The sequence below is a fragment of the Anoplopoma fimbria genome, chromosome 11 (genome assembly GCF_027596085.1).
Source record: "Anoplopoma fimbria isolate UVic2021 breed Golden Eagle Sablefish chromosome 11, Afim_UVic_2022, whole genome shotgun sequence".
Classification (NCBI taxonomy): domain Eukaryota; kingdom Metazoa; phylum Chordata; class Actinopteri; order Perciformes; family Anoplopomatidae; genus Anoplopoma; species Anoplopoma fimbria.
Window position 1 is genome coordinate 6,572,276 of NC_072459.1, and position 16,283 is coordinate 6,588,558.

Here is a 16,283-nt window from a genome sequence, read left to right on the forward strand (position 1 = left end):
ACACACACACACACACACACACACACACTCGAGTGCACGCAAACACACATCAAGATCTCTCTAGGTTTATACACATACACACACACTCTATCTATTTCTCTAAGCTGGGACCAGCCAGCAGCATGAACAACCATCCATGGCTTTGACCCTGAATCAAACATTGAGAGAAAGAGAGGAGGGGGGGCGGCGTAAAAATAGGACAAGTTGTTTCTGTAGAAAAATAGAGGAATTTCCAGAGGCTGATAAAATGTCTTTGGCACTTCTGAAAACACAGCATACAAAGAGATAAAAATCCACACTGACTAGAAAAAGGCCGATCTAGAAAGCTCTACAGCCAGAAAAAAAAAAGATTAAAATAATCCAGGTTTATCCACAAATGAGTCTGGCCAGTCCCGGGTGGATTTGAGCCTGAACGGGCCCGTACTCCACCATCTCCCCGTCCACGGTGATCATGCCCTGTGGAGAGACCGGCTCCAGCCTCAGCGCCTTCACCTTCTCGTACACCAGGTGGGGGCAGCCGCACGCCAGGTGGCCGCCCTTCTCCATGGCGAGGAAAAGGCGGAGCAGCGCCGGACGGGAGATTCCAGCCGTCACGTAGAACAGATGGATCACCCCGTCGTCTGCCATCGCGCCCGGGACCGTCCACAAGTCCTCAGCCAGGTGGGACTGGTAGATAGCCAGCACCAAGACAAAGTCCTCCTCCCTGACCACGGTCCAGCTCTCTGGGACCGGCTGGTCCAGCCCGGGAAGCAGGGAGTCCTCCTGTCCTCTGGTTTTGCCTTCACACTGAGTCTCGGGTATCTTGGTTGTGAAAGCGTTATTGGAGGAGTTGGTGATGGTGTTGCGGTTGGAATTTGTGCTGTTGTGATTGTGGCGAGAGTTCTGATTTGGGGAGGTGTTGGGTATGAGCTGGCAAGGGAGGGAGGAGCAGAGTGAGGACCGCTGAGGTGTGGAGGGAGGGTGATGAGCCCTGATGCTCCCTTTGGGAAGCTTTGGCGCCTCCGTAACAGGCAGGTACGCTAACCTGCCCTGGTAGACTCTGAGTGACGCCAGGCGCACCAGGGTTCCCATCAGGAAGCGGATCGCTCCAACGTGGCGGTACTTCTCACTCTCCACGTCGACGTCGGCCACGAAGCCCCAGGCCAGAGAGAGGAAGGAGAAGAGGCGCTGCCGAGAGGCCAGGTGGATGGACACCAGGTCCATGGAGCCCACCAGACCTTTGCACAGCATGAAGCCGCAGCTCAATAAAAGCTCCTCGTTCCACGCTGGAGGCGACCTGAGAGATGGTTACACAAATCAACAGTTAGGCTACAATCACACTGCTATGTTTTCATTTTGAAACGCATTGCTTTTGCTTTACGTATAGCGTCCACAATACTCTGGTTTTAGAACCCCAAATATCGTGTTAGTTTGAAAACTCCATGGTTGCGTTGTTGTGTGGACTGGAAGAAACAGGGACCTTTTGAAAATGATGAGGCATACACCCGCGGTTGTTACTTGTTGGGTCTTAACAGTCATGACGTTTCCTTCCCTGATTCGTCAAGCCGCCGGAAGAAAGCAAACATAATCAGCATTCATTATTGATCAACTACCAGCAGTTCATTTAACATGGATAACGGATTACAGGCGTTGCTGACCTTGTTGTCTATGCTAGTAATGTTGTGCAGTTAAATTCTGCATTTTATAATTCTACTACTGCAGACATGCGGAGGAAACAGCTGTTATTGGGGCAATTGGTGAGAGGTATGTACAGCTGCGTAATTAGCCATACGGAGTGGACGTTTAAAGTCACGGTTTGGGACTTTGAGGAGAGCTATTGACAATGAATGATTCTTTTTTATTTAGCTATTGTGAAGTTCACAAATAAACTGTAAACAAACAAAAGCATAAATGCTCTCCAGTATGGCAGGGACTTCCAGGCACCCAGCAGAGCTACGAGTGTGAAAACAACGAAACTGAGAGGAAACACTTGGAGACGTGTGTTCACCAAATTTCTTGACCGATAATTTAGTAAAAATGTATTTGTAAGTGTTCCTTTTCAAAGTACATTTGATGGGTGTGTGAGAGAGCGATAGAGCAAGACCTGCAGCGTTGGGTTAGGGTTAGTTTGAAAAATAAATATTTTTATTTTTTTCACTGAATTTGTCTGTTTGAGTAAATAGAGGAAGATCTTAAGAATCAAGCCCAACCTCGTATCATTAATGAGTATTATAATACTTGGTTGTATTTTCTGCAACTAAGCGACCTATATACTTCCTGTTTTCACCAGCAGCCGCATGCCCAGTGTACGATAATGGTCGTGTAATATTTGTTTTTTGTTAGTAAAACGGTGTTGTTAGTAAAACGGTGCTGAAACACTTGTATGGACGTTTAGTGTGGATGAAGCATGACACAATAACATCCAGTGTTATGAAGAGGGACACTTGGAAACATGACCACATTATGCTTAAAATCCTTGCAAGGGCCTGTAGCTTAAAGGAGCACTTGATAAATGCCCCGAGGTGACAGATATAGCCCAGTTATCTTTTTTTATGTTGTGCCCACAGCCGACCAGCAGATGGAGATGACACCCTGGACGTGTTCTGGGTCGACTGGTTCCGCAGCTGCACGGTGGACCATAATCACTCATAATGTGGAAGTTTCTAAACCCATTACATCACTCCTTTGAGAGTTATCAGCAGCCTGAAGTGACCTCTGCTGCACAGCGAAGCAGTTCCAGGACGCAACGCTGTCTCTGCTCCCTCCTGAGGAATGATGTGCCCAGTCAGCCCTTGGCATAATTACACCGAAAGGAGATAAATCGTTCTTTTTTTTTTTTTTTTTTTTTAAGGCTGAGAAAGGTCTTTCAGCCTGTACTGTTGGTCCATGCATTTAAATGACTCATTAATGGGCAGACTTACTGTGAGTAGTGGTGGACAGAGGCAGCCAGGGCGTTGCCTGAGCCCCCTGGTAGAATACCCAGAGGGGTCTGGATGGCCTCCTGCCAGTCTTCTCGCTCCATTAGACCGTTTATCACCTGGACGAACAAGAGCAAATGCAAACCCAGAGTCAGATAATAGAAAGTGGTGTCTGTGCATCACTAATGTTTCCATAAAACGTGTTTCATTGATAGCTACAGCTGTCGAGATTTATATAATCATAATACAATGCCGCGCTGTGCAGAAAAGCCCCTATTTGTATATATGTTTTCCATATTTTCCATCATCAATTTAAAAAACAAGAGAAAGCGAAGCATCTGAGGATCAAAAAATAAGACTATTAATCTATAACTGCAGAGATTGATGGTAGCAGAATCACACGCACTGTTGTTGTTTTTTTTGTTGTGTGAGTACAAATATATATTTTTATTCTATTCTGAAAAATAAAAAAAAACGGGTGAGAGACTTTATATCATTTCCATCTGAACTGAAATTTGAAATGCTTAAAGAAAAACAAATAAAACGCATAAATAAATAATGTGAAATACAATATGTATGGTTGTAAAACAACGTTAAAACAATAAATTAATAGAATATTAAAAAACATATGTTAAATCACGGGGGATACACATAACAATGCGTAATGTATTGCACTTAATTTTTATGGACTGGGTCAAGGTCAAAGCACCTCAAACAGCAGCCCGTCTCCAGACATGATAACCAGAGCGTCCCACTGCGACAGGTCCGCCTTCCTCACCAGCTCCCGTGCATGGTTCTGGTGCTCTGACGGGAAAAGAAAAAGAGACTAAATTAAAATAAATATTGTAGGACAAACTGACAATAATACAAGGGCAAGGGCAGAGAAAGAGGCGTGCTGCCTTCATGGCCGGCCTCTGGGGTAGGATCAGGGAGATTAGGCAGAAAAGAGATTCAATTTCCCCTTTTGAGGCCAAACATATCACATTAGCCCATCCAGCAGCTACTCAACAGCTCCCAGGCAGCTTAGCCGCCATGCAAACATCTGTGACAGACAAATATCTGCGTGTGTGTGTGTGTGTGCATGATGCATGTGTTCAGCATGTCTGTGTGTGTGTGTGTGTGTGTGTGTGTGTGCGTGAGTGTTTGTTAATGCGCCCGGCTGTGGACTGAGCTGTTTGTTCAGCCTAGTTTTATTGGCAGCGTCCTTGAGTGGGTCCCTCTGCAGGGGCTCTCTGTGGGCTCATCCCGTCAGCATTAAAGTCTACAGTCCATCCAGCCGAGACTCCCCAGAGTAGAGAGAGAGAGTGTGCGTGTGTGTGTGTGTGTGTGTGTGTGTGTGTGTGTGTGTGGAAGATGGAGAGAGTAAGCTTTAAGAGAGAGAGAGAGAGGAAGGCAGACAGCAAAGAAGTTAGCAAAGTATTGATGCTCTGCCATCACGAAGGAAATATTTTTTCCGCTCCAGCTCCAGTATTGATCGAGGGCAGAACTGAAATAAAAAACAACTGCCCTCTCCTTCCCTTTCACTTTGCTCAACCTCTACCTGTCCTCCCCACACTCTCCTCTCTTTTTCTCTCTCTGTCTCCCCCGCGGTACTCCCAGTGATGCTGCTGTTTGTTTGCCATGTGCTTGGAAAGTCTGGAGGCAGTGATGCAGTGCCATGTTGACAGACGGAGACAGTTAGGGAGTAACTGCACTGCACAGCTGACTCAGCATTTCAAAACCTGCCAGTACTCGGAGTTGATGCTTTATTTCCTAACCAATTCTTTATTCAAAGGTTACCAAACACACACAGGTAACAAAAATCCACCTACCAGCACCTCTAAAGCTCACTAATGAACATGATATATCTCAAAAAACAGAACAACCGTGGAGACTCAAGGAAGTTCCCGGCCAAGAAGTAGTATGGCAAATAACTCCCATTAAACGTCAAATTGTTGTTTTTACAATGACGGACTAAACAAATGAAATGTTACGTGTTAAAGTGAGCTTAAATGTGTTGGTAGGCAGAGTTTGTGTCTATTGGATGGAGCCAGTCGAGCTGTTTCCCCCCTGTTTCCACTCTTTATGCTAAGCTAATATGACCGGAAGCTAGCTGTAGCTACATAATTACTGTACAGACGAGAGTGGTGTCAATCTTATCATCTATCTCTCAGCAAGAAAGCAAATGAGTGTATTTCTCAAAATGTCTCACAGTGTTTTTAAGAGAATGGTGGAGAAGGACGTTGGCTATTGATGGAAATACTGGATAGATGATGTGATATGAAGGCGGCTGTAGAAAAAGTAATTGAGAAGTATAACAGCTGCTAAATGGTTGTGATGAAATGCATAGAGGGTCAATTATGTTATTGCATTAATAGCAATAGAGTGCCCACACACATACATCAAACTAAAATGGGTGATCTCATCATTGATTCTTCTTTTGAGCTTCACAGAGTATACCTTGTAATTACACTCTGATAAGGCACTATAAAAAATCTGGGGTAAATTCCAGTCGTTGTCGCTTTAAATGCGACATTTTTCCTCCCCGTGCCACGCTCTGCCGCCTTCCTCTGAGGTTAACCCGGGTAAAGATGAAGCTTGGTGCACTGGATGCTTCATACAGTATGTAAAAGGTACACGCTGACACAAGAGGCGCCTCCACTGGTACGTGTCCTTCCTCGGGCAAAGGCTGTGCGATACATTCATCAAGGAGGCCGCATGCCGGGAAAAATGGGTTGTGCCAGTTAATCCACTCACGGTGGCTTCTGACTGGCTACCGAATCCGACCACTGAAGGCCCTCAGCGACCCATATTCTCCCCCTTACCTCCCACCCCTCCCTCCCTCCTTCCTGTTCTGCTCGGCCTGGGTCGCCGTCAGTAATTACTCGGTCTTTTTTTCATCACCATCCAGCTGCTGACCTTCCTTTAAGTCCCAGGAGTCGGCACAAAGAGAGCCAGGACTCTTTCTCAAATATACAAACACACAAACAGAGTTTCTCCCTGTGTTTCCTCTGTCTTTGTTCAATCTCTCTGTGAGCTCTATCAGATGTTCAGGAGTGGAGGCTGGTTGAGAGTGAAGGGGTTAAATGATGCATCGTGGGGTTTTTTTGCCCTCACGGCATTTAAACATTTCCCAGTTTGCAGCTCCTTGCTATTCAGATCGAGGTCACTTGAAGTTCAGAGCCTCTGATGACAGAAACCAACACATGACACTGTTTAAGGTCACAAAAAGCCAGCAGCAACTCTCACAGAATGTGGAGCAGCTGGGGTGACAGAAAGGAGAATTAAATGTGTATCAGTGCTCCAGTGCCTGCAGATGTGGCCCGTGAATTTGTCAGATAAGATAAGATAAGATAAGATAAGATATGATATGATACGATACGATACGATACAATAGGATAAGATAAGAGTCTATAAATAAGATAAGATCCCAAAGGAAATTATTGTGCTAGAGTTTGGTCAAAGATTACAACCGAAAATAACAAAAAGCAATTGAATAAAAATATAAACATATTTGAATAATAGAGTTAGAATAATTAAGTGTAAAAGAAGTAATACAGACACAAATGCAAACTAGAATAGAATGGAAATAAGATTAAGTAAAATAAATAAAGTAAAACAATTCAACTAAAATAGAAAAAGTAAATTACAACAACAAAAGATAAAATACAAGTGTAAAAATATAAAGTGTATAAGATACACCAGTGCCTTGTAGAAACTTAAATAGATCAGTAATACTGAGCATTATACTGAGAGTGCAATTGTAAAGTAGTAAAAAGTTATATTCCACATAATGAAAATAATATTGCAAGTAATTTTGCACATTTATCATTATTGTTATTTGATTATTGTTGCGACCACACAAATAGTCAAATGATGCAGCGTAGCATGCAGAGTGTGGAATAACTGCAGAAAATAAAAGTTTGTTTATCAGGCAAGTTAAGTGTGTGTGTGTGTGTGTGTGTGTGTGTGTGTGTGTGTGTGTGTGTGTGTGTGTGTGTGTGAGCTCTCAGCGTAATTGTCCCGTGCTGGGGGTTGAAGGTTTAATCCCTATTTGATGTCAGTGTGACCTCGAGAAGAGAGGCAGCGAAATGCGTGGAGGATAAATGTCTGCATGAGCGTGAACTCCACTGACCTGTGATGACGAGCGTGTACGGGACGGCGGCCTCGGTGAGCATGCCCTGCACGGACCCCGTAAAGAGCTGGAGGGCCTGACCACGGCCGCTGTGAGGGTTCACCAGGATCATGACCCTGCAGGGCCGACGCACCTCCGTGTACACCACACCTGAGACGGATTGAGAGGGAGAGGGAGAGAGGGAGAGAGAAAGAGAGAGAGAGAAGAGGTCTTCTTATGCATGATAAAATATTCAAAAGAATGTATACGGACAGGCTCGTCCCTGAGGGGGAACAGTGATGTCAGAGGCCTCGACAGCATTCAGATAGACGACGGCTGATGTTCATGTGCTACTTTCTTCAAGCAGAGAGGGCTTACAGTTGCTTCTCATTCGGGATCCGACTGATTATTTAGCAATTGTGTGACATTGTATGAATCCCTGTGAGGAAATCCTGTTGCTTTATGTCAAAAGATGCAAATAGAGAAAAACAGCAAGGAGATAGTCCGTGTGTCTGATTGAGGAATAGTTCGCCATTTTGGGCGAATATTTGCTTTTTTGCAGAGAGTCGGTTTAGAACATAGACTTTATAAAAGAACTGGACGTAGTCATCGTGATGTCACCCATCGCCGTTTTGAAGCCTCGATTTTGGCGATTTGGCCGTCGCCATCTTGGATTTTTGCATCCAGTTAACCGACGTTACCAAATTTAGACTGTGGAGCAGTGACGTAGCGATGCCATCTACGGCAGCGACCTGTCAATCACGATAAGCCCGACATAAAGCATACTCCACTTTATGGTCTATTTCGCTCTTTTAATAGCAGGAATCAGTCCTAAACCCAAGAGATGAGTGAGCATTATTTTTTACTTCCAGTTCCCTCTTTTTAAAGTCAATGTTTTTTTGGTAAGATGTCTTAAATTAGATGAGTGGTTAACACAAGCTTAAGACATTTTAACGCCTTGTTGTATTATATAAAATCAGGGGGCTGCAAACAAGGGGTTAAATGAGACAATAAGCACTAGTCTGGCTCTAGCTTGGTGGTGGTTACGTGAATTCTAGAGACTGTGCAGCAGTTCGGTTTACGCCAACTTTTTACTTTTGACGATTGCATTCAAGCGTCCAAAAAAGAAAAAAGCATCATAAACTTGTGTTTTACACCAAGCTTAACTTCTGCAATAATCCAAAATCCAATGGAAAAATCCTAATTGGCTTTTTTGGTCAAGGGAAGGGAAGTGCGATGCTATCTTCCAGGGTTGGCTTACAAAAATAAGTAATTCGTACACCACTCATGACTTTTGCCTTAATGACTCAGGGGTTATTTGCTCCACCTCATAATGTTCCAATTCTTTTTTTAAACGTATTAATGTCGGAAGATCAGGTTTAGCAACCTAATGTAACACTGGATGGTGAGTTCAGAGAGCAGCCCGGTCTGGAAAATCCAATCCATTTTGGGGTGATGAGGACAGAAACTCATCAGTATCAATTTCCACTGTAATCATTTGGCTGCAGGTGATGCTGACTTTGGTATCAGGTATACAAAATTACTGGAAGTACAAAATGTGATGGGTGGTTAAATTCCATCACCTCTTGCTTATCATGTAAATGAATCAAGAGAGATGCCTTGTTGTTACTCTGTATACCTTGTCTGAGCCTCATTTTCCAGAACTGTGACCTGTGCTGCATTAATAATGTCGCCACCACCCTCTACATTTGGCCCGCGATGATAGGACTCAGCAGAGGTACAAAAATATCTCAGAGAAAGAGGTGTAAAACCCGGTAGGAAGAGTGAGGAATGGGTGCGAAAACACACAGACACATGACAAACTCTGCCTCCATTCACACACACACACAGGGTTACTATTGTGGGGTTTTTTTTTTATCAGAGCACAATGCGGCTCTCAGACACAAAAGGTCGTCTCTGCACTTCCAGAATATTGTAGAAACTGGCTTTCTGACGGTGAAAGAGCTTTAGAATCAGAATCAGGTTTTGCACTCAAGAGTGCTGAGCTGAATAGCAAACGCTTAACAGACGCCCCTTAAAAAAAGGTCGAAACCTAAACAAACACAGATCAGCATCCTCCTGTGGAAACTTTGATACTGGAATTCATGAGTCCTAAAGCACAGATGGAGGTGGAGAAATGTGTCCAGCACCTCCAGTAGCCAGAAACCAGCAAGGGGTCACAAATAGACACTGCTTTGTTTTTAGGGTATCACAAACCAAAAATAGTAAATAATTATTTCATTTTGCTGCCCTAAATTTCTATGTTTTTCTTTTTTTCCAGACATTCCTCCCATGTCTATGCCTGTGTGTGTTTTATTCTGTGTGTGTGTGTGTGTGTGTGTGTGTGTGTGTGTGTGTGTGTGTGTATGTGTCTGTGTGTATGTGTGTAAGAAAGCTAGAGAGAGACAGGAAGGTAGATGCAGGGTATGAGGGTGAATGTGAAATCAGTCTGGGAAGTGAAGTGAAGATACCTTGCGGGCAGATCCTGCCCATCACACCGGCAAGCAAACCTTCCACTGCGGTCAGTCTGTGTGTGTGTGTGTGTGTGTGTGTGTGTGTGTGTGTGTGTGTGTGTGTGTGTGTGTGTGTGTGTGTGTGTGTGTGTGTGTGTGTGTGTGTGTGTGTGTGTGTGTGTGTGTGTGTGTGTGTGTGTGTGTTGTGTATGTGTATTTCACAGGTACAAGTGTGCAAACAAACACTCTCACAGGCAGCCAGGTGACAGGCAGACTGGATGTGACAGCGCTGAGCTGCCACAGCTTATTGCCACAAGTGTATCGCCATGACGATTGTTTAAAAAGCGCTAAATAAAGATGCAAAGTGCCTGCGGTGTGTCTCGTACTGAGGCACAGGTAAACCCCGACACCGTTCGGTGATTCTGAAAGCAGCACTTTAGACCCAGACTGGACTGACGTCTGTCTGCAAACAAGCTGCATTCCGAGGTTGGGTGAGTGTTTGCTAGAGAGGAGGGGAGCCGGTGTGAAGGGCACAAACACAACTGCCCACTGAGGCATCACCAGGATGAAAGAGTGGGGGGGGGGGGGGGGAGGGGGAGTGTTGACAGGCCATCACAGCCGTGTGTCACGGAGCAGGAGACGAAGGCTCCAGAGGGGCCGAGATGTTGGACCGGGGTGAGAGGTCGTCTGGTGACGCAGTTTAGCTTTTTGTCTCCTTCACCGAGGAGTCCGTACGACTTGCTTTAGTTGACCCCCCCCCACCCACAAACCCCCTTGGGGAGGAGGGCTCATACTCTGACAGATGCACACCTGACCCTGAAAAACAGTTGCTTTTTGTGAGGGCTGCACAGACTACAGCTGTCCCAACGGCCATTGTGCTCACATTTTGCACTAGATTAGCTGAAAAATCAAGACAATCCACAATGTCATCATAACACTGTAGCAAAAATGTCATCATAAGAATGTAAAATTCCAAAATGAACACATGGTAAATCTGTAACTGGCCTCCTACCAGCTGTTTGAAAAGCAGAAAAGGATCCGGCCGGTCGCTATGACGGCAGCCACGAGGAGAAAAAGTCAAAGCGAGTAACCGTCATCTTCTACCTCTGCATGCAATCTCCCTGTGGCTCCTCTAAGCAGGGGACATACTGTAAAAGGGCCATTAGCTTGTGCAGGACTGTATCATAGTCTATGTGCTTCATTATTTACGGCTCATTCGTTCCAGGAAATATGAAGTGAGAGTGAAAAAACGCTGCGAGAGTGATGGAGCCCTCACAAAAAATAAACTAGAGTCCAATTAGTGAGCTCACTGCAACCTGCACGTGTTAAATTCAAAATGTATCCACTTTATATTTCAGTAAAAGTGAGTCACTCGGACTAAATAACAAATCTTTTGCACTGCAATTACACTTTTAATCCAACCTTTACATCTGCACTACCAGATGAGACGACACGCAATTAACTTAGAGGAGTAAATACACCAAAAGGGATTAGTGGATCACACTAAACCTTCATACTCCACTCTCTCCGACATGACGGTGAAGCAGCGTCTATCACCACAACATGACTCCTTTAACTGGCATATCATATTCTGTTAAATACTGTATTATTGGCTGGCCTGGAATCTAGAAATGCTAAAACAAGCTTATAAATTAATGATATGATCACATCATCGCTGAGACGCTGTGTTCAAAAGAGGGATCTGGGATGAGAGAGCGTGTTGGAAAATGGTTAGATGTCTGAAGTGGTTCATTAGTATGTGTGATTTGAGTCCAGTGAGAGGGGCAGTGATAACCGCAGCTCTCAGGTTACCATCTGCCTGCTGAAACCCAAACTCCTGCTGGCTGCAGACCAGAGGGAGGTGATTCTCCCCATCACAAAGAAGTCCAGTCACCCTCTCTTTCTCTTTGTTTGCATTTATACACCTGGTGGTTTACTCCTCATCCCTCCCACCAACACTTCCCTCCATCTTCGGCAAACCATCATTCCAAATAAGTCCCTGTCAAGTCAAATATCTGCTTCCTCTTTGATCTGCTCGGAGGCCGGCCCAGGAGAACATGGCTGCTTTATATATTTCAAACTGATAAATATTTCCATATGAATCAAAGGATTAAATTACCTGATTCTGAATTCGTTCCCCCCAAAAGATGAATCAATCTGGGACCCCAAAACAGCTTTGTCACATCATCAGCGACCTCCCCGCTTCCTCCCAAATGAGTGATAGAGGGTAATTAGCTGCATAAACACTTCTCAGATAGTATTCGTGTTAATTATTGCATCATTGTGTTACGGGATGGAACACAGATTGGCTAATGAGATCGGGAGACAAAGGAGCCATGAGGACAGTGTGCATTTTAAACAGAGCGAGACACGACGAGACTCTAATTAGAGGAAGCTGCTGCAAAATAAGGATGAAAAAACAAAACAAAACCGCTTTGTTTTTTTCATGTGATTCTTTTTCCACCCGTCAACAATAAACTCTCAGTGGGAATCTACTGAGGAGGAATAATGAAGCCTGAGCAGCGGCTACACTGTCTGCTGACAGAGGATCAGTAGAAATATAACTACTTAAGTGATCAGTTTTGTATGTGTGTGTGTGTGTGTGTGTGTGTGTGTGTGTGTGTGTGTGTGTGTGTGTGTGTGTGTGTGTGTGTGTGTGTGTGTGTGTGTGTGTGTGTGTGTGGTTCCACATCCAGAATCATCCCCTCTCATGGGCTGTTTGAATGAATGAGGCAGCTGTAATTGCTGCTGAAACATCTGGATCAGCTTTCAGGTGGAGCAGGTGACTGAGATCAGATATAAAGTGTGCATCCTCTCTGTTAAATCTGTTTTAATCAATATGGTTTATGTTTCATGCAGCTTCAGTTGCTCACTAATGAACCCCCCCCTCACTTTATAACACTTTTGTTTACAATTACGGACTAAACAAAACTTTTGTGTTAAAAAAAAGAAAGAAAAGTGAAATCACACAGAAATATTCATGTCCCACTGTGACCGAGTTTATTGCACATTTGATGATGATATTGAAATAACATGTAATAGCCTTCTCCTTCATTCATCCGTCATATAAAGTTCATTATCTCACCTTCTCTGCGGGGCGCCTGCAGCTCGGAGGCGTCCCTGATGGCCCGAGCCCACCTCTCCGCCTCCTGGAGGTTTGCGAGCGGGTCCTGGACCAGCGCGACCCGAAAGCGCTGCTCCAGTCTCTGCCGGGCCACTCCGGCGCTCATCCAGCGCCTCCGGAACGGGTAGAAGTAGGCGGTGAAGTAGGCTCCGACGTCCCCGCCGCCCGGCCCTCCCTGCGCCCGGCATCCGACGCAGTCCGTCAGGTTGAACACCGCCTTGGCGCGGCCGGGAGACGCGGAGATCCTCTGGACGGTCAGGGCGCTCCGCGTCAGGGTGACCGAGTACCGGACCCGGTCGTTGAGCGCGTCGGTGAACTCCCCGTACAGGACGCCCAACACCCCGTTCAGCCGGCAGGATGGGTCCGGTTCAGAGGTCTCCATCCCCGGGCAGAGAGGGAGAGAGAGAGAGAGGGAGGCCGGTGTGCGGATGGCTGCAGACTCTCCTCTGGACCGGAGCACCGCTGTGGGACCCTCCGAGGGATGATGATGAGGATGAGGATGAGGAGGATGAAGATGAGGATGGAGATGATGATAACAGCGGCTCTCCTGGTTCAGAGTCTCTCCCTAGTGACTGGAAGAGGGAACGGCAGTGATGAGGCTGGAGGAGCGAGCAGCGGACTGACCTGAAAGCAGAACATCTACCACAGTGTGACCTGCAGAACCAGATGGTCCATTTCAAGCCTCTGCTTTAAGCATGTTTGCAATTACAGTAACCAAGTCAAAAAGTTTGCACACACCTTCTCGTTCAACTACTTTGATGGATCTAAATATAAAACATATTCTGGTTTGTTGAGCATTTGTTTGTTTACCACATAATTCCATATGTGTTCCTTCATAGTTTGGATGTCTTCAATATTAATCTACAATGTAGAAAAAAATAAAAAATAAAGAAAAACATTGAATGAGAAGTTGTGTCCAAACTTTTGACTGGTACTGTATGTTTGAGGGAGTTCAGTAAACTATCCATTAAAATAAGAATAAACCCAGAGTTTGGAATAAACTATCATCTAAAATGTAAAACATATTCTGGTTTGTTGAGCATTTGTTTGTTTAAAAAATTCCATAAATATTAATCTACAATGTAGAAAAAAATAAAAAAGAATACTTTTGACTGGTACTGTATGTTTAAGGAGTTTAGTTCCTTAAAATTAATAAACCCAGAGAATAAACTATCATATGCATCTGACCTTAAATATTAAGAATAATTTAATATTATATTTAACATGTACAGTACCAGTCAAAAGTTTGCACACACCTTCTCGTTCAACTACTTTGATGGATCTAACATATAAAACATATTCTGGTTTGTTGAGCATTTGTTTGTTTACCACATAATTCCATATGTGTTCCTTCATAGTTTGGATGTCTTCAATATTAATCTACAATGTAGAAAAAAATAAAAAATAAAGAAAAACCATTGAATGAGAAGGTGTGTCCAAACTTTTGACTGGTACTGTATGTGGGGGAAAAATATCTTATAGGAATATATAATGAACTTTTGAATTACTTTATTATCTGAAAATACAGATTTATTTTATTTGACTCTCTTAAATGTCATTGGATATTTATTTGCAGGATGACAGCAGCTGCACTTGGATTTATCTTAAATAAGAGGCTGGAAGTGTCAAAAAGTTCATCATGTATGCTGTGATGAAGGTCATTAAGACCGAAAGCTGAATAAAAATAAAATGTTCTCTGCATATATGGAATATTTATTTTAAAATAATCATGATAGGAATCTTATTTCTGATAAAATACACATTTTCAAAATTCATTATGGGCGTGAAATACCATTCTTGACCAAAACAATCACAACTCAAAGTCCACCTTACTTGCTTGTTCAGGTCCATCAGAGTTCGAGACGATGATAAAGACAAATCATGTGGTTGAAAGCTCCGGAGAATGTGGTGAAAACTACACTATCTTTTATCCAGAGTTGCTTTATAAACAACAAATTGTGAAACTGAAGAGGTCCACAGATGCCTTTGACTTATCTCTTAATTGTGAAATAAAATAATTCCACTCTATTACTTTTTGCACAGGTTATCCGATCTCTATCAATTTTCAAATAATTTGTCTATTAAATATTTAGATACACTGCCAAATATGCCCCCTAAATGAGAGATTTTCAATTTGATCCCAATTATCAGCCTCAGTCATATCATGGGCTGTGGTTTCTTAATATAAGTCATATCACATGGAGCAATGAAAAGAAACAAACACGAAATCCGAATTTGTCTCTTCAATTGTATTTATTATTGTTTTCTTTTTGATAAATCTGACCTCATATTCATGTAATTTCCCATTAGTAAGGTTCGCATTATAAAATGTGTGTGATCAAACTGCTGTGAACATAACTGCTATTTCCATTCTTTTCACATTGTCGAATAATGTAATTAATATATTTAATAATAATTATTAATTATTATTAATAATAATTGTTGCTGCATATGTATTCTCTTATATCATCTTTATTATAAATTGTTAAACCATATCTAAATTAATATTTAGTCCACCTATGGAATAGTAGCCTACTTTTCGCAAGCCAATTAAATACAAGTTGAACTTTTACCACACCCAAATCACGTGGGCTGTGACGTGTACAAGCTATAAAACCGTAATCACGCGAGACTTCCGTCCTTGTTCTCTCTCGTCGCCGGTGTTGGAGGACACAGGAAGGGAAGCTCTCCAGCTCTCACTGACACGATGCATTTACTTCTAGATATGAAGTTTGCTGCAGACGAGCCGCCGTGAACAGGTAATATAATCTGAGAAGTGAACGAGATTTAAGTAAAGGAGATTTAAGAGAACGGGAGTTTGTAGAGTGTTTTATGTGAGTTATGCTAGCTGTGAGCTAGGCTAACACGTGGAGGGAGACCATGTTGGGCAAAGGGTTTTTTTTAAGTGGGAAGACTAGAGAACATGCATGCAATCCAATGGTGTGTGTGTATGCAATGGTGTATAGATATTATAATAATGCAGTTTATGTATTTGATTAAATATTAAAGTCTAATTTATTCACTTTACAGGACGCTTAATCTCTCTAATGAGGCTCATCATCCTGCCAACAGAGGCACATCTACACAATGAAAGGTACAATGACATTTGATTTTTAAATATTTATGTATACTTGACTTTCTGCAGTTCATATGATGATTCTGTTATCCCTGTCTGAAAATACAGTGTTGCAATAAATGGTATCTGACCAGCTGCAGACCTGATGTGTGGAGTCACATGATGTTGCTGCTGAACTATCATTAATGAAATGTTTCTTTACATCACAGGTCCACGGTTGATCTGTCCCCACGTGACTGGGGAAAATGAGGCCTGTTGAAAAAGGTGTGTACCACGCTGCCCTGTGTTGCTCCACGTTGCTGGTGGTTCAGTGATGAAAGCTGCTGCATAGGAAGTGCCGTCTGATGCGACAACTGACGATGGAAATAGCTGTTCTGAGAAATACTGTCAAACCTTTTTTTTTCTTATGGTGTACATAATCTAAACACTTAATGATCTAGATGTATCATTTCTCTCTACAGGACTTAACAATCTGCAACACATGGCTGTTTAGAAGACACATGGAGCAGAGAAAAGTTGATCAGAAGGTAAATGTGGCCTTATGATTAATGTCAAGCCAGTGATGAAACATGTTATCCCTGTCAGAACTACAGTGTTGATTCATGGTAACCTGAGGCTTGACTGCAGATACAAGAGTAGT

At 43.3% G+C, this 16,283-nt stretch overlaps 1 protein-coding gene, 1 long non-coding RNA gene and 2 other non-coding genes across 4 annotated transcripts; 3 read left to right on the forward strand and 1 right to left on the reverse strand.

Moving 5' to 3' along the window:
* Positions 1-366: 366 nt before the first annotated feature.
* Positions 367-12,949, reverse strand: LOC129098263 (sphingosine kinase 1-like). The gene is made up of 5 exons (XM_054607247.1): positions 12,529-12,949; positions 7,012-7,161; positions 3,607-3,701; positions 2,901-3,016; positions 367-1,276 (listed from the first exon to the last, which is right to left on the reverse strand). The coding sequence occupies exons 1-5, from the start codon at positions 12,947-12,949 to the stop codon at positions 367-369; spliced, it is 1,692 nt and encodes a 563-aa protein (XP_054463222.1).
* Positions 12,950-15,221: 2,272 nt separating this feature from the next.
* LOC129098257 (uncharacterized) lies at positions 15,222-16,098 on the forward strand. Its single transcript, XR_008531592.1, has 3 exons — positions 15,222-15,326; positions 15,598-15,661; positions 15,853-16,098. It is a non-coding gene; the product is annotated as an uncharacterized LOC129098257 (long non-coding RNA).
* LOC129099176 (small nucleolar RNA SNORD49) lies at positions 15,950-16,023 on the forward strand. The gene has a single exon (XR_008531626.1). It is a non-coding gene; the product is annotated as a small nucleolar RNA SNORD49 (small nucleolar RNA).
* Positions 16,099-16,194: 96 nt separating the features above from the next.
* Positions 16,195-16,264, forward strand: LOC129099174 (small nucleolar RNA R38). The gene has a single exon (XR_008531625.1). It is a non-coding gene; the product is annotated as a small nucleolar RNA R38 (small nucleolar RNA).
* Positions 16,265-16,283: the final 19 nt, after the last annotated feature.

What these genes read in the sequence shown, in the direction of transcription:
- LOC129098263 (XM_054607247.1), bottom strand. Translation starts at nt 12,949, where the DNA reads ATGGAGACCTCTGAACCGGACCCATCCTGCCGGCTGAACGGGGTGTTG. An exon ending in GCAGGCGCCCCGCAGAGAAG is followed by an intron (nt 7,162 to 12,528) that starts GTGAGATAATGA and finishes AATCCGTCTCAG; the next exon opens with GTGTGGTGTACACGGAGGTG. An exon ending in GTACACGCTCGTCATCACAG is followed by an intron (nt 3,702 to 7,011) that starts GTCAGTGGAGTT and finishes TTTTCCCGTCAG; the next exon opens with AGCACCAGAACCATGCACGG.